Raw genomic sequence first — 18,365 nt, 5'->3', positions numbered from 1 at the left:
GCCTGGCAAGCTCCCTATGGCTTATTCGATATGCCAAACACAGTAACAACAAAGTCTCCAATGGAGACGTTACTGGGCCCGCTCGAGAAAATCGACGATCAACGGGAGGGCCTTTACTTTTACTTTACTTTTACCCAAATGCAGAAATGGGAAGAAACATTTTTGGGATTTTTTTTTCAGTTTGCTAATGAGCAAATATATGGCTTTCGGGCAAGGATGGCTCCACCACACAGTGCCCATGATAGACCAGTTCTGTCCAGTCAGGGCACTGGGCTTCTCATCACACAGAGGTCCACCTAAAGCCCAAAGAATGTTCCCACTGAGGTGTTGTCATGTCATCCAAACTACAAATCTTCAGCCAGTGTTGTGTTTATGTTTGTTTGTTTGTGGGCCACACTTGGCCATCCTCAGGAGCTAGTCCTGGCTCTTTGCTCAGAAGTGGCCCCTGATGTTGCTCAGGGGACCATATGTAGTCCTGGGGATGGAACCAGGGTCAGCAGCATGAAAAGCAGGCACCTTATCCCTGCATCATCTCTGGCCCGACCAGCACGGTTTATTTTTATTGATTGATTGATTGATTTTTGCTTTTTGAGTCACACTCGGCGATGCACAGGGGTTATTCCTGGCTCATGCACTCAGGAGTTACTCCTGGCGGTGCTCGGGGGACCATATGGGATGCTGGGAATCAAACCCAGGTCGGCTGCGTGCAAGGCAAACACCCGACCTGCTGTGCTGTCACTCCAGCCCCACGACCAGCACGGTTTTTACCTCTTGAACCTTAGAAAGTCATAAGGAAAGAGGATACAAATTACAGCAAGTTTTTATTATCGAATTATAACTCTTTGCCATGCATATAGTTCTATACTAAGTGATGTGACAGACCAAAAGGAAAAAAACTTTGTTCTGGGCTCATTTTTATTGTTGATAGTTAAAATGTGGAGTGGATCGAGATCTAGCTTCTTTAAAGTGTGGACTGTGATTCAATGGGATCACCAAAAGCTCAGCAGCAGTGGAAGATCTCTGAATGCACCACAGCCAAAAAGTAACTCAACATTAGTGAACTCAAAGTGGTTTTGGAAGTACTTACCCAAGTTGCATTTCTTGGGCACAAAACTGTCATGAGTAGAAAAGATTTAAGAAGCCCATGTTGGAATATTTCTAAATTTACTGGCAGTTTTAACATTTTGATTATCTTCATCACTTACATCTCCATGTTCTGGTGGAATTTCAGTCATATGTATATGCATATATATTAGGCATTCATTAAATATTTGTTAAATGAACAAAATTATAATACAGGATTAGTTCAGTGAGACTACAGAGATAAAAAACCTAACAGCTCAGTGGCTCTTGATTCCTTCTAGAAATGAGCCTCATCCCCAAACCAAGGGTTTGGTTATTGGGGCTTTAGGCGGTTTATATCTGAATGTCTTTTCCTATTATTTAATCAAAGAGAGTCTTCCATTGAATGTACGTGTAGCTTGGAAGCAGAGGGAACTTAGGGCGTTCCTGTGTTTTTCAGCCGTATGCAGTCCAGGAGCTCAGAGCAGTTGCTGGTGTGATGATCACGGCATCCCACAACCGCAAAGAAGACAATGGATACAAGGTAAAGCTCGGACTCTTGACCGTTGCGTCTTTCAGTTTATTTAATTGTGTGCTGAGTCTGCTTTCGGCACTGGGGTGTAAAACTCCATCGGGGACAGAAAGGGTAAAGCACTGAGGCTGAAGCTCGAGGACGGTGTAGCCCCAGGGGACCACTTTACTCCCAAACATGGATGTTATCAAAGTCTCTTCACTGGTCTTTTTACTCTTGGTATCTCCTGCTGTTGATTTCCCCATTGTATCCCAAATCCACCCTCTGCCATCTCAGAAATGAAGTCATATTAAACCAAACCCTCGGAGAAGGAGTGCCTGGTGGCAGGAAGAGAAGTAGGAACAGAAGGGTCTTTACTTTCCTCTCTCCCCTGATGCCTCTGTGCCAAAAAAGAAGGTGACCGGGATGGAGAGTAGCTTTGGTAGGGCAAACGGAGAGATCTCATACAGTGCGGAGCCCATGTTTAAGGCTTCTGGGTGGCGGGCCCATCATCGTGGATCTTTTTATTTTCTTCTTATAAGGGAAGGTTCCATACTGAGCTATTTCCTTGTGTGAGTAAAGGAGGTGTAACGGGAATCTAAGATTTTGGCCATAATGGGCTGTAATGGATAGGCAGGACGGCCAGTCAGAGCAAAGGAAGAAGTGTGGCTAGTTCTGTTTTGGACATACTAAGTGTGAGCTGAGTGTAGGCTCAGCTGGTCGCAGTGTTCTGCGGGAGACACTTCAAGGATTTTCCCCTGCCTTCCTCTTCAGGCTTGTCTGTTCATTCCTCTCCTGTGCTGTGTTTAAGGGCCACACTCCTCCCCGCTGTCCCTCCTGTTTCTCCTCTTCACCTCAAGTCCTGGCCCACCCTAAGCCTTTGTTTTTGTTTTTGCTTCTGTTCAGATTGTTCTTCCTTAATACTCCCAAGCTTGCTCATTTGTTTATGTATATTGAATCACTGTGAGATACACAGTTACGAAGTTGTTCATGATTGGGTTTCAGTCATATAATGTTCCAATACCTGTGCCTTCACCAGTGTCCATTTCCCACCACCAGTGTCCCCAGTTTCCTCCTGCCACCCCATCCCCCCTCTATTACAGGCACTTTCTCTCTCTCTCTCTCTCTCTCTCTCTCTCTCTCTCTCTCTCCCCCCCCTCCCTCCCTCCCTCCTTTCCTCCTTCCCTCCCTCCTACCTTTCCCTCCCTCCTACCCTTCCCTCCTTCCTACCCTCCCTCTCTCTCCCCCCTCCCTCCCCACCTCCTTTTGGACTCTGGTTTGCAATACAGGTGCTGAGAGATTATCATATATATCCTTTTACCTCCTTTCAGCACTCAATTCTTATCCAAAGTGATCATTCCCAACTGTCATTGTTATAGTGGTCCCTTCTCTATCCTAAATGTCCTCCATCACCCAGCCGCATCTTTGTGGCAAAATTTCCAACCATGGACCAGTCTTCCTGTCTCTCCTTTCTACTGTTCCTCAGTATCAGTCCCATACGTGCTTTTTTACATCCCGCAAATGAGTACAGTCATGCTGTATCTGTCCCTCTCCCTAGACTCATTTCCCTCAGCATGATACTCTTCATGTCCATCTGTTCATAAAGGCCTGTTCATTTGTATCCTTGCTTCTTTCCGTCACAGAATTTACAGCTTTCTGTATTATCTACTTCCTTTATTATCTTTTTTTAAATTTGTTTGCCCCTTCCCTTATATATTTCTCAGTATATTTGAAAACACATCTATGAGATGTAAATGGAATAGCCTTAATTTTCTAGTTTATGTTTGTAAATGAAAGTGACTTGTATTTATATAAAGTGACTTGTATTCCACTTTATCACTGAAAAATAATTTCATTTATACTGTATAACAAATGTTTTATAATGCCAGAATTTTGTAGTATTAAGTTAAATGGATATTAAATGGTTCCATTATCTTTAGTGCAAAACCAAAGATGATTATTGTATCTATGGTATGTGCCAATGTCCCGCTTATACTTGTATTATCATGAACATGCACTTCCCAAAGAGAAAAAAGCCTATTATATAATCAAATGTTATTTTATTGAAGAATCCCTATGGAATCACTACCGCCAGTATCCTTTGATGCTTGTTAAGCCCCATGTTGACATCTTCTACTGGGCTCCCTTGGTATGCTTCTCCACAAAGCTTAAATATCTATCTCTCCTTGTAGTTAGTAAAACGTCTAAGCTACATTTCTGGTAATCGCTGCTGTATTTACCCATCCTCTAGGTTTATTGGGAAACTGGCACCCAGATCACATCTCCTCATGACAAAGAAATTTTGAAGTGTATAGAAGAATGTGTGGAGCCCTGGAATGGGTCCTGGAATGAGAATTTAGTGGATACCAGTCCCCTGAAGAGGGATCCCCTGCAAGACATCTGCAGGAAGTACATGGAAGATCTGAAAAAGATCTGTTTCCACAGGTACCCCAAAGGGAATAAGGGAGAATGTTACCTTAGAAAATGGTGAACAAGGGCTGGGGCGATAGCACAGTGGACAGGGCGTTTGCCTTGCACATGGCCGACCCGGGTTCAATCCCCAGCATCCCATATGGTACCTCGAGCACCGCAAGGAGTAATTTCTGAGTGCAGAGCCAGGAGTAAGCCCTGAGAACCACTGGATGTGCAAAGAAGAAGAAAGTTTCTTTTGGGGGAAAAATGGAGATGTTCAAAAATTGATTGTGGTAATGATTGAACAACTATGAATATGAGAAAATCCAATGGATCATACAATTTGATGGAAGAATTGTAAACTATTAATTAAAAGTTGTGTTAATTATATTTTTATTAAATTGTATAATGCATTATATGTCTAAAATATTTAATGTAATATTATTCATAATACATTAATAATATTATAGCTAAATTATATATTTAAGATATGTAAGATTAGGAAATTTCCTCTAAAATTTTATTTTTCCTTATCTTGTAACATGACTTGTTTTTTTTTTATAAATAACTAAAATGCTCTAGAAAGTATCCCGCCTTACTAAAGCTACTTTTCCTGTCCCACAATAAAAGTATAGCATTTTTCCTCTAGCATATTTTATGTTCAAAAGTACATGCATTAACCTCTTAATAGTGTCTTTGAAAATAAGAAATAAACAGCACTGTAGCACTGTCCTCCCGTTGTTCATCCATTTGCTCAAGCGGGCACCAGTAATGTCTCCATTGTGAGACTTGTTACTGTTTTTGGCATATCAAATATGCCATGGAGAGCTTGCTGGGCTCTCCGAGAAGGACAGGGGAATTGGAACCAGGTTGGCCACATGCAAGGTAAACACCCTACCTGCTGTGCTATTGCTCCAGCCCAAGAAAGAAGTACATAGCATTATTGCTGGTTTCTGTAAGTCTGAATAGACTTGGTCCTTTTTTTTTTCTTTTTGAGTCACACCCGGCGACTCACAGGGATTTCTCCGGGCTCTGCATTCAGGAATCACACCTGGTGGTGCTTGGGGGACCATAAGGGATTCTGGGAATTGAACCCAGGTTGGCCGCGTGCAAGGCAAGTCCCCTACCCACTGTACTATCACTTTAAATCTTTCTTTTTTTTTTTTTTTGAAATAAATAGATTTTATTTGGAGGTTTTTGGAGAAAGAGAATGAGAGAGAGTAACGTACTCAAGAGAGAACCCGGGCTTCTCCAAGGTCGGAGAGAGCCCCTACACACGTCCTAGAATTAGATCGAAAAGCATGAAAGTACACATCTCAAGAGGGGAGATGCGGGCGACACATGTGCTCATCCCATATGTGCTCGGCCACATGGGCACAAGCAACACATGAGCTCAGGCAGCATCTGCGTCTATCACTTTAAATCTTTCTACCTTTACTGATCTGCAGTTTGTTATTGTTGTGTTTTTAATTAGTTTGGAGCCATACCTAGTGGTTCTCAGGGATTGCTCCCACCCTTCTGTTTGGGGGGTCAAGTGGTAATAGGGATCAAACCCTGGTCTCCTGCATGCAAAGCGTGTGCTCAACCCATCTCTCAGGCTTCTCAGCTGAAGTTTGATTTTGTTCTGATTTGGTTTTTGCCCACACCTGGTGATGCTCAGGGGCTAGATACTCCTGACTCAGTGTTTAGTGCCAGGGGTGTAACCACTGGTGGTGCTCGGGGGACCATGCAGTGCCAGGAACTGAACCCAGGCATCCTGTGTCCAAAGCATATATTCAGCTCATTGACTTCCCCCTGCCATTTTGTTTTGGAAACAGTATATGGCAGGCAAAAGCAAACTAACAAATGAGCCTAGCTGTATAAGAATGTGGAGGTAATGACACAGAAAAGAATTACTTCAAATAACTTCAAAATACAGTTACTTACTGTATATTTCTAGTGTGGGCTGGAGTGATAGCACAGCAGTAGGGCGTTTGCCTTGCATGCAGCCAACATGACCGACCCGAGTTCGATTCCTCCGCCCCTCTTGGAGAGCCTGGCAAGCTACCGAGAGTATCTCGCCCGCACGGCAAAGCCTGGCAAGCTCCCCGTGACGTATTCGATATGCCAGACACAGTAACAACAAAGTCTCCAATGGAGATGTTACATATACATAGAAATATGCTCGAGCATATTTCTAGTGAGGAATAACCTAAGGATAAAGGATTACAAAGATTCTCAAGCCATGTTCTATGGACTTACTGTTAAAAGTGATATCAATGTTTTTATTGAGATTTAAGTATAGATTCACATATGTAATCAAATGAGTAATTATGTTAATGTCATTAGGAACTAAGGTTTAGTGTTAAAAATACTCTATGATATTAAAGAAAATAAATTTTAAATTTGAAATATTCTTGTGAAATTATGGTTCATTGACCTACCTTTAAATACTAGAAAAGGACCATGAATATCTCTAAAAATAAGATTGAGTTTCTAAATTTCAAAAAACTAGGCTTTTTGGAGAAATTGATGATTCAGAGACTGGGGCAGAAAGTGTAGAGATCCTGGGATATCGTCTTCCCAGCCCCCAGAAACAAAAGACTAGCTAGGATATCATGGGTCTTATGAAAGGGATACAGGAACCCACTGAAAGGGTTCTTGCCATAAGCTGGACATCCAAAAGGAATAATCGCTGGCCTTTATTAACACATAGATATAAAAAGCCTGTGGTAGCAATACTACAAAAGCTCTTCATTAACCGATGAACCATTAATGAACTTTGAGAGTTGTTAGGCAGTATGGTAATCTGGAAATTGATAAATGTTTAAGTCTTTCTCTTCATTTTTCCCACCTCTCCTGGATGAACTGAATTTTAGTGTTAGCGGTTGATGAGAGAGAAATGTTTTTTAAAAGAAGAATTCCAACTAATAAATGAGAAGGAATAATAGAATTAGAAAATCATTGTTAGGCAGCCTCTTCAAAATCTTAAAATAATGATTATGTTATCGAGGGCTCCTGAGGCCAATAGCTAACTAATAACTTGAAGGAAGTTTCCATGCTGGATGGATTGGGTAGGCCAAACACTGAGGATGAGGCTTTCTCAGAATTTCACTTTTAACACATTTTCTGTGGATTGATTTTTTTCCCCCCCTTACAGGGATTTGAACTCAAAGACTAGCTTGAAATTTGTCCATACGTCTTTCCACGGGGTTGGGCATGACTACGTGCAGCTGGCTTTCCAAGCATTTGGTTTTAAGCCTCCAATTCCAGTACCGGAACAAAAAGATCCTGATCCAGACTTTCCTACGGTTAAATGCCCCAATCCTGAAGAAGGAGAATCTGTGCTGGTATATACTTTTCCCCTATATTTGAAGTATTCTCTGTATGTCAGATTAATCAGAATAGGTAGAGTTGATTGGCAATTCCAAGGTCATGCAAGAACCCAAACTCGTTTTTCTCTTTTCGTTCATGTCGGAACCTTGCGTTTCTGTTGTGTTCGGAGTCTCTGTGGTGGATAAAGTGATTTGCAGGATTCTTATTTTAAAGTTAGCCCAACTAAATTCCTTCTAAAGTCTTTTATCACTCACATAGTGTCTACATTTAGAATGTTAACACCGACTTTAACTTCTTTAATACAATCCAGCTTTTTGGGTCACTCTTTCAGGAACTTTCTCTGAGACTGGCAGAGAAAGAAAATGCCCGGATAGTGCTAGCCACAGATCCTGACGCAGACCGACTGGCAGTGGCAGAGCTCCAGGAGAAGTAAATAGAACCTGTTATTGATTCAAAAGCTTAAGACTTGGAAAAAACCATTTTGATTTGAAGTGTTATTGGCTCCTTGGACATAGTATTTTTTCTTAATTAAGAAAATTTGCATTGTGTATAAGCACACTCTTCATGTCGATATCTTGACATTTCCTTCCTATCTTTTATACTCAGAATATTAAAGACATAGCTGTTTTCATAAAAATCATCTTAATATGCACCATTTTGTATTATTTTCACTTGTGAGAATTTTTCACAATACCCTGAGCTTAAATATTCCCTGTCCTTAAATATTCCTTGACAGTGTTAATGGGAGAAGGGCATCCCTAGTGGGGCCCCAGTGCCACTCCTGGCGGTAGGTAGGCCAGCCCTGGTCAGTGTCACCAGGCTGTAACCCAGTGGTGCTTGGTGCTGGTGGGTATACAGACCCACTCAGTCAAACTCAGGGCTTCGTGCATGCAAAGCAGGTGCTCCAGCCCCTGAACTCGCTCCCTGGCCCTGAAAATACTAACGTTTAAAATGGCAGCTATCCTAACATACTGCTTCATCAATAGAATTGTTTCCTGAGCTGGTCCTTTGATTGAAGTGTACTTGTCATTATGTTGTGACAACTCTCCATATATTGAGAGGATATTCTTTCATCTCTTTTATTTTTTGTTTTATTTTTTGAAAGGAGTCATACGCAGCAGGGTGTCCAGGGCCTCTTGTGACAAAGGTCACGGCTACTGGTGCCCGGGAGCCAACTGTGCATCACCCAGTGGTGTGGAGGGGTGAATGCAGGGGTCAGACTCAGGGCCGTGGATATTTCTAAGCCTGTGCTTGACCCTTGAGCTATCTCCCTGCCCCCCTATTCCTTTTATTTATTTATGACATGTATTTCACATATTGCATTATATAAATTTAAGGTCTACACTATGTTGATATGAAGCACTCATTATAATGTGATTTTGTTGTTTTTTTTTTTTTTACAGCAGCAATCACTGCAGCATAGCCATCACTTCACATGATTTCATTTCTTTTTAGTGACAAGAATAATCGTTCTTTTCTCATTAGGTAGGAGAATAATAATTTAACAATTTTTCAAAGGACATTTCTAACATCCTACTTTAAGCTCACTTCTGGTCAGCTTAGAAAAGTCATAATAAATGTTTCCTAACGTTTTATTTTATTTAACATCTGTTTGGCTTTGAGTTTTCCTATTGGAAGATTAGAAATTTGAAGTCAAGAACTTTTATTTAAAGATAAGTTATGGAGGTCTTAACCTTGGTTTTTATTCTCTGCAGTGGTCATTGGAAAGTTTTCACAGGGAATGAACTGGCAGCTTTGTTTGGGTGGTGGATGTTTGATTGCTGGAAGAGAAATAAGTCAAGAATTGCTGATGTGAGGAACATTTATATGCTGGCCACGACAGTCTCGTCCAAAATTCTGAAAGCAATTGCACTTAAGGAAGGATTTCATTTTGAAGTAAGAATAGATAATATCTATGTTCTCCTTTCCTAAATCTCTTTTTATAAAACCGTCTTCGCACCAAAACAAACTTTTTACTTTATTGGCAATTTTCCTATTTTTTTTCTAACTTTGTTAACACTAGTTTTTAATCTTTTGATAGCTTTTAGACCTTGAACCAAATACATCTGAACATAAATTTCTGAAACTAAGGAAGGAATGTTCTTTTAAAATTGCACAAATGTGCCTGCCACAGAGGTGGTGGTGGGGGGGGGAAGCTGGGATGGGGTGGGAGTAGTGGGAGGGATACTGGGAACATTGGTGGTAGAGAATGGGCAGTGCTGGAGGGATGGGTACTCAATCATTATATGACTGAAACATAATCATGAAAGTTTGTATCTGTAACTGTATCTCATGGTGATTCATTAAAAAAATACAAAAACACACAATTAGAAAAAAATAAAATAAAATTGCACAAATGATGGGGCTGAAACCATAGTGCAGCATGTAGGGCACTTGCCTTGCACATGGCCAACCCGAGTTCCATCCCCGGCATCCCATATGGTCCCTCAAGCACTGCCAGCAATGATCCCTGAGTGCAGAACTAGGAGTAACTTCTGAACATTGCCAGCTGCGTCCCAGAAACTAAACAATTAAATAAAATTGCACAAATCTAATTATTTTATGTTCCAGTCTCTAGTTTTCTTCTGGGAAAATCTGGCACTGGATGATCACATCAGTAGCGCAAATGGTATTCCAGAAGATCGTATTTGTCATCAGCCTTATTTGAGGTCAAGTTCAGACTTGAGCTTTCAGTAGTCACTTCAGTTGCAATTTCAGACCCAATAATTTTCTATTGACCAACAGAGACTCTGACTGTTTAGCTTTTAGGAGTCTTAGCAATGGCACTGACCATGGTGCAGCTGCTGGTACAGATGCCTATTAAATTGCTCTTCTCCTGTGAAAGTGTTCAACTTCTGGGGTTTGTTTTTATTTCTGAGTCATAGTCAAGTTTAACACTTGTTAAGGTCTTTGTACCAAAGAGCTTAAGTCTTAGCAAAGTAAAAGAAAGTGAGAGTTGTCTTAATGAACCAGAACTTTCAGTTTCAGCATTTAAAACACAAATAACAAGGTAGAAGAAATGAAACATTTATTCAAGGTTAAGGTTCTGCATCTCAATAATTTTAGCATTTTAATGGTTTATGTCTGTGGCAAGAACAGTGTATAATGAACACATAAGAGAGAGGAAATGATTGTATAGACTACTGTTAAACATTTTCTTCCTTGTTTTTTGTTGGGAAAGAGAAACCATGCGAATTTTGGCCTTGTCTCTGAATAAAACAGTTCATACCTTTAAAGAGAGATGAAATTCTCAAATCAGATGATAAAAGAATTATGATACCATTTCAGCCACAATGTTATTGTAGTAAGGTATACTGAATTCGGCCTTATGTTGTAAAAGTGTTGAAAATAAATTATTAAAAGGCTTTGATTACTCAAGTACTAAATCTCAATCTTTAAAGACAGACATTTTTATATTACTTATAATGAATCTTAAGGGGCAGTTACTGAGAAGCAGTGTAATTGATTCTTGGCTCTCTTATAAGAGTATAATCTTAGACAAATCTATAGACTCCCCTTAGCTTCTGTTTCAAGTACAGCTTTTTATGAGCATTTAAAAATACTAATGTAAAACACATGTTACAAAGCTTGGTAGTGATAGTCATAATATATGTGTGTATTTTTGTGACTTTGTGCATCACCAGTTATAACTATTGGACTATATTTGGTGTCAGCTATTAATCTGCTCAATAAATGTTGTCATGGCTGATGAATCCATTAATTTTGTTTTCATAGACTTCACGTATATGTCGACTTTGTGACTAAGTTTGCTACTGTAAAAATCTGCAGACCAAAGATAAATGCAGATCACCATTAAATGTTATGTACATTTAATGACAGGGTATTTTTTTCTTTTAATATGTATTTATGAGAGTCACTTAACTATAGTGAACTCTACATTTCAGGAAACATTACCAGGTTTTAAATGGATTGGAAGTAGAATAAAAGACCTCCTGGAAAATGGGAAAGAAGTTCTTTTTGCATTTGAAGAATCTATTGGTATGTAGTTAATATTAAAATCTTTGAAATCTGGTCATAGCACTTAAACACTCACAGTATTTTATAAAGAGGAATTCTTGTCTTCCCATTTTACTTTTTGAGTTGTCAAAACCAGAGAAATAAGAAGCACAGAGATGCATTTCTAATGGGGGGGTTAGGGGGGGAAGAAATATTAAAGGTCTCTAACTTGCTCTCAGTGAATTTCATTTGTTGTTCGCCTTTTAAATTTTTTAAATTTAAAATGTAAAGTTGATGAAATTATTGTTAAGTTTTCCTCTTCTCTTCAAGAGCCTATTTAATCCCCAGGTTTTCAGTGTGGAACCTCCGTTTTGGATAAGGATGGAGTGAGCGCAGCTGCCGTCATTGCTGAGATGGCGTCTTACCTGGAAACCACAAACATCACCTTGAAGCAGCAGCTGGTTAGGGTTTACGAGACGTAAGTTCTGCGACGAGGAGCCTCACAGGCTAGGTTCTTCGTCTTGTAGTCACACTCTAGATTACTGAGTCTGGTTTTGAGGCAAGTTGGCCATTTTCTACAAAATACCATAGACTTAAGCATCCTGAAGGCTGCTGAAATCTGATTTTGACATTTTGAATGTTTATGCAGATATGGCTATCACATTTCGAAAACTTCATATTTCTTGTGTTATGACCCAACTACCATCAAAAGTATATTTGAAAGGCTGCGTAATTTTGATTCTCCAAAAGAATATCCAAAATTTTGCGGGCCATTTGCAATCCTGCATATACGGGATATTACCACCGGATATGACAGCAGCCAGCCTGATAAGAAATCAGTAAGTATCTACTCTTTGAGAAACTTATTAGAAATTTGTAATAATTCATAGTATGGTAAATGCAACCTATAGAGTCCGCATTTCAACCTGAGAGTTTCTTGAAAACAGGATGTATGGGGGCACAGGGAGGAGAGAGAGAAAATAGATTCCATTGATTTTTTTCATTTTCCAGAATCATTTCAAAATCCAGTGACAACGATCCTGCCCTTTTCACTTCTCAAATCAATGCAACCTCCTAATTTTTCTGTGTGTGTGTGTGTGTGTGTGTGTGTGTGTGTGTGTGTTTACGTGCACACACATCAGGTAGGGAGAGGTAAAGGGATGCAGGAAGGCAGGAAGTGTAACAAATGTGTGTTCTTGTATGGTGATGCTAAATAATGCTGAAATAAAGCCTTAAGGCCTGTGACTGCAAAAATTAGGATCTTCTAGCTTCCCTTCAGCCTAGTTACTAGCCCCAAGCCATATTGTATAGTTTCTTATGTGCATACATTTTCTATAGTTTACCTATTTTTTTTGCTGAAACTATCCCCTCATCTTTCCTTTACCTCCTCCTCCAGGGCCATCCCTGAGCCATTGTAAGACATGGACAAATATCACCCTAGAACCTCAGGTCCCATCATCATCTGAGGTTTCATCATGGAGCTTCCACCCCCAGGTCCTTAATCACTTTGTATCATATGTTAGCGTTGGGCCCTGGAAGATCCATTTCTGATGGACCTCTTGCTACTTGCTACGTGTTCAACCAATATTTAAATGCTCTGGAGGGATCAATGTGCTAATACAGTGGGTAGGGCATTTGCCTTGCATGTGGCCAACCCTGGTTCAATCCCTAGCATCCCATGTGATCCTGAGAGATTCCTGAGTGCAGAGCCAGGAGTAACCCCTGAGCATCGCCAACTGTGGCCCCCCAAACAAATGAACAACAACAAAACAGTGCTGTCTCAAGAATGTAGGCACATACTATATTTTGGAAAATTTCCCGCCTCTGATTTAGGATGCCACAACACCTATTCCATTCGTGTACATCCATCCCATCAGCAAGGATCAGTTTCCTGATGTTGATATTCCATGTGTGTGCACGTTTGCATTTTTCTGCTCCTCTGTCTTTTGTGAGATAGTTGAAGAGAAAAAGAAAACAAAAAAACAAACCTTTTGCTGCCCTCCCTTCTCCTTCCCTTCCTATTTCTTTTTTTCAACTTGTTTATTGGTCGTTCTGAAGACTAGCACATTTACAATATACGTGGTTTCTTCTCAAATGAGCTAAGAATATTTAAAACTGTATCTGCATGTTTACCTGTACTGATATTGCCCCAAACAAAGTACTTGAGTGCACTAAGCTTGGTGGGTACAGTTATGTAGAGACAAAACCTGATAGTACAATTCTGGTCCATTTTTAAAGGAAACCAAAGGCAACTGTGCTGTAGGTGCTTCGACAAAATCCATGTCATATCCAGGGGCGTGGTCCGTCTCAACTTTTCTCTTTAAGTGGGGCACAGAACCTCTCTGTTGTGACAACCTGTGAAACTGCCATTGGCAGCTGCAACCTCTGAGCCCCTACCTCAGCTCAGGAGCTGCTGGCTGCCTCTGCCCCATACGCTTCGCATCCCTTCCATCAGCAGTGCGTCACGGGTAACCCAGCAGGGGTGCTCACCAGAATGCTGAAACTTTTATTTCTGTAATGGGCTTGTGCTCAGAATACTTTTATATTTTTTATTAGTGAAACACCATGAGGTACAGTTGTAGACTTACAAACTTTCGTGCTTGGGTTTCAGTTATACAATGATCCAGTACCCATCCCTCCACCAGTGCCCATTCTCCACCACCAATGATCCCAGGATCCCTCCCACCCACCCCTCATCCCCCTCATCCCAACCCGCCTCTGTGGCTGGGCATTCCCTTTTGCTCACTCTTTCCTTTAGGCTATTGTAGTTTGCAAAAGAGGTATTGTGTGGCCATTGTGTTCGGTTATAGGCTACTTTCAGCACACATTCCCAGCGAATCCTCCAAACATCCTTTACTTGGTGTTCCCTCAGAATAGCTCTTGTGCGATGCCTTTTCCCTAACTCCCTTTGAGGTTTCTGATCCTTATGGCTCACAAGTCTCCATTGGCTGTTCTCCATGCAACAGTGTTTCAGGAGGTATATAATATCCCCTAAGGGTGCACGGTGTCAAAGGCTCCCAAAGTTCTTCTTTACTTCATAACAGTAGTCACCCCTAGGTCATCAAAATGCTTCGGAGCTCACAGGCACACACACACACTGGTGACCCAGCAAGGACAGAGACAGCTTTTCTGCCCTTGAGTCCCAGGGGAATATTGGCAAGTCAACCATGATCAGCCAGGAATTGCCAGGAGTAGCCTTCAGACTGTTTGATTACCACTTGGGATCTCTTCCCTTCCCCACACACCAAATGTAGATAATTTGAATTTTGGAGCTGGTAGACCTTGCTTCCACTTCAGGTTCTATCTCTGAGCTGATCGCCTTGTGTTGGTGGTTTGCTGCCCGGAGCCTTGACCATAAATTGGCAGTAGTATTTGCTTTGTGGGGATTATTGCTAAGACCCAGAGATCCTGTTTGTAAATTATATAATCAATGCTTGTACTATTGTAAATGTTGCATAAATTAATCCTTTCTGAATTAGTATGTGTGTAATCTTTACACTTATAATTCTTTAAAATTATTTTTTAACTTGTGGTCAGATACAAACAACAAAGAGTCTAACACAAAATTTACCATCGAGGCCCTTCAGAAGAGGATAGCTTGGTAGTATTAACTTCATCTCCAGTTTTTTTTCTTTTTGGGTCACACCCAGCAATGCTCAGGCGTTATTCCTGGCTCTGCACTCAGGAATTACTCCTGGCGGTGCTTGGGGGACCATATGGGATGCCGGGAATCGAACCCAGGTCAACCGTGCACCCTACCGGCTGTGCTATCACTCCAGCCCCTCATCTCCATTCTTAAGACACTCAATCTCCAGAGATTTTTCATCCTGCAAAACTAAAACTGTCTCCAGGTAGCAACTTCCCACCTCTCCCTCTCCCCAGATCTTGGCAACCGCAGTTCCACTTACATTTCTGCGGAGTTGGACTATGGATACCTCATGTAAACATCATGTGTCGTGCAGCTCTTGAAAGTGAAAAGCTAGTGACTGGAGAGATAGTACAGAGGGTTGGGAGCTTGCCTTCCACAGCCAACCCAGGTTTGATTCCCAGCATCCCACATGACCCCCTGAACTCGCCAGAAGTGATTCCTGAGAGCAGAGCCAGGAATATCCCTGAGCACCACGGGGTATGGCCCCCAAACCAAGACCAAACAAAAGTGAAAAGACAGGAAGTGTAATTCAACGATTGTTATAATTTTGCCCAGGTGCTGCCTGTGAGTAAAAATAGCCAAATGATCACTTTCACTTTTCAAAACGGCTGTGTTGCTACTCTGCGCACAAGTGGGACAGAACCAAAGATCAAGTATTATGCAGAGATGTGTGCATCACCAGATCAAAGGTGAGGCTCAACTTTAAGATCTGTGTGGGTGTGGGTATGGGTGTCAACGTTATCAAGATAGAGCTCATATGCCATATGTTTCTTCCCTTTAATATACACAATTCCACAGGTGTTTCATTTTGTTTGTTCTTTTTTTGCAGGGAAGTAGAGGATGGGAGGCACCTTGGAACACCCCCCTCCCACCTCCCTTAGCAGTGCAAAGGGCTTCCTCTTGGTTCTGTACTCAGAGATCCCTTCTGACCGTGCTCAGGGGACCAGGGGACCATATGTAATGCCAGTGATCATATGAGGGGCCACATGCAAGGAAAGCGCCTTAACCCTGTACTATTTCTCTGGTCCCCAGGGATTTTAGTATCAGCAGAGTTTGTGCAAAAGTAACTGCAGTGGCACTGTAGCACTGTCCTCCCGATGTTCATCGATTTGCTCAAGCAGGCACCAGTAACGTCTCCATTGTGAGACTTTTCACTTTTTTTTTTTGGCATATCGAATATTCCATGTGGAGCTTGCCAGGCTCTGCTATGCGGGTGGGATACTCTCGGTAGCTTGCCGGGCTATCCGAGAGGGACAAAGGAATCAAACCCGGGTCAGCTGCATGCAAGGCAAACGCCCTACCCACTGTGCTATCACTCCAGCCCATAACTGCAGTAAATAATACAATTTTTGGAATAGCCCTTACAACCCAAAGTTTATTATTTTGCATTTTGCTAAATATTTGCATTTGAGGAGAGGTTTTATTTCCTTGGGGAGAAATAGATGACTTCTTAAAGTCATTCAGAACAAGTTCTGAGTATGCCAAGCTGGGTAGTGCTATATTTGGTTTAAAATAAAGGCTAAGGGCTAGAGAGAGTACAGTGGGGAGGGCATTTGCCTTGCATGTGACCAACTGGATTTGATGCCCTGCACTCTCTATGCTCCCCTAAATACTGCCAGGAGTGATCCCTGAACACAGAGCTGGGAGTAAGCCCTGAGCACCACCTGGCGTGGTCCCAAACTCCCCAGACAATTACGTAGTAAATCAATAAAGTTAAGGGGAGTTGTAAAAAGGCTTTTCTGACAAATATCTAGAGCAGCAGCAGTACTCCAGGTAAAAAATATTTACATTACACTGTCAGAAGTGTACACTTGTTCATTTAATTTTAATTTTTTTTTTAAATCTCATTTTTCCCATTGTAGCTCCCTGCCCCTTGAAAATCATCATTTAGTATCCATTCTGGGGATTCTTCAAAGTATTTCAGGAAACCATTGTATATTAATTCCTGGTTTGGTGTTCTAAGTGATTAAACCACCTGATCTTGGCTGAGGATACCTGGCGATAACTCACCTACTTGCCACCTAAGAGACTGGTTTTAGTGCAGGACAACTTCAGTTTATGATCGTAGCATTTTCTTTGGGTAGCCCTTTGGTCTGGCTTTGTTCTGTTTTAAGTGAGTGAATTGTTCTTTTGTTTTTGTCAGTTGCTTAATTTATTCCATCAGATATATGCTCTCTAAACATAATAACTAAACAAATTTTAAAGCTGTGAAAATTGAGGATTTGAAAACTCTCCATCTTTTTCTTCAGTGATACTGCCTTACTAGAAGAGGAATTGAAGAAACTCATTGAAGCTCTGATCGAGAATTTTCTTGAACCCAGTAAAAATGAACTGTCCTGGCGTTCTGTTTAATGTTAACAGTGGCGGTACTTTGCCCTGGCATGTGGCACAGAGCAAGCGGGAACTGCAGAAAGTGAACTTGTGTTAGCATTCTCTTTCTCATCCATACAAATGTCTGTTTCCTTTTATTTTTATTTCTTTTTGGTCGGCTTACTAAACAAACTGTGTATTTGAAATGATGTGTTCTTGAGTGAAAGAATCCATTTTTTTCCTCAATAGTTATTTGAGCAAAAGTCATTGCATTAAGAGTGTCATGGTAGCACGTTGTTCTTCCTTACACAGAAACCAAACAGTAGCAAAAGTGGGTTCTTGTATTAAAGTATGATTAAGCTTACATCCATGTTCTTATCACTGTGTATAGCACGGTTTAAAAAAAGTCAGTTTAATGTTACATAGTTATATAGTTAAGGAATTTAGTCTATAAAAATGGACATATAAGTGATACTGTTCCCATTTCACTGTAGAAAAGTGTCATTGTTTGCATCGCAAGTGTTAATTTACAGATTGTAGTATTTGAATTAGGGTAGTTAGCATTTCTAGCTTAGGACACACTATAGTACGTGGTTTCAGTACCTCTCTTGCAGGTGCTCTTGGTTTAGTGTAAATGTCTCATGTACTGAACAATATTCAAATGTGTGCATTTAATATTCTGATGTTTACTGAACATGAAACAGTAGTGGCACCCCTTTAGTGGCTTTGTTCTTGTCAAATTTCTCAGTGCCTTCTTAGGGCCTGGTATGAATCCAAACAGTGTTCCAGTGGTGAATCTAATTTAACCAGTTAATTTTCAGACAGATAAGGAAAATCTTTCAGACTACATGGTGCTTCCCCACCATAACAAATAGGTTTGTTGATTTTAAAATCATAAATGTAAATTTTTTTAAAAATCTTAATCAAAATAGGCTTGGTCCTGAAAGATAGGAGAGGAGCTAAAGCACTAGCCTTGCACATAACCAACTCTGGTTCAATCTCCAGTATGACCTACGGTCCACTGAGTGACAACGGGGGTTACACCTGAGTGCTGAATCAGGAATATTCCCTGAGAACCACAGGGGTGTGACCCTAAAACCAAAATAAATGAATAAATAAAATCAGCTCAAGGTAACTGTAAGACTTTTC

At 40.9% G+C, this 18,365-nt stretch overlaps 1 protein-coding gene across 1 annotated transcript in view; it reads left to right on the top strand.

Annotated features, from left to right (window-relative positions):
• Window positions 1-17,616, top strand: part of PGM2L1 (phosphoglucomutase 2 like 1) — a 46,291-nt gene extending 28,675 nt beyond the window's left edge. The window contains exons 5-14 of the mRNA XM_056115977.1: window positions 1,523-1,606; window positions 3,825-4,018; window positions 7,125-7,314; window positions 7,632-7,729; window positions 9,016-9,196; window positions 11,206-11,299; window positions 11,606-11,735; window positions 11,907-12,096; window positions 15,462-15,595; window positions 17,156-17,616. Of these exons, the coding sequence (XP_055971952.1) occupies window positions 1,523-1,606; window positions 3,825-4,018; window positions 7,125-7,314; window positions 7,632-7,729; window positions 9,016-9,196; window positions 11,206-11,299; window positions 11,606-11,735; window positions 11,907-12,096; window positions 15,462-15,595; window positions 17,156-17,258 (1,398 nt within the window). The 3' untranslated portion in view covers window positions 17,259-17,616. The remainder of the gene's footprint in view (window positions 1-1,522; window positions 1,607-3,824; window positions 4,019-7,124; window positions 7,315-7,631; window positions 7,730-9,015; window positions 9,197-11,205; window positions 11,300-11,605; window positions 11,736-11,906; window positions 12,097-15,461; window positions 15,596-17,155) is intronic.
• Window positions 17,617-18,365: the final 749 nt, after the last annotated feature.

Source organism: Sorex fumeus, unplaced genomic scaffold (genome assembly GCF_029834395.1).
Source record: "Sorex fumeus unplaced genomic scaffold, SorFum_2.1 ptg000030l, whole genome shotgun sequence".
In the NCBI taxonomy this organism is placed as follows: Eukaryota; Metazoa; Chordata; class Mammalia; order Eulipotyphla; family Soricidae; genus Sorex; species Sorex fumeus.
Note: the sequence above shows the minus strand (reverse complement) of the source record. Positions and strands in the feature narration are given on the sequence as shown.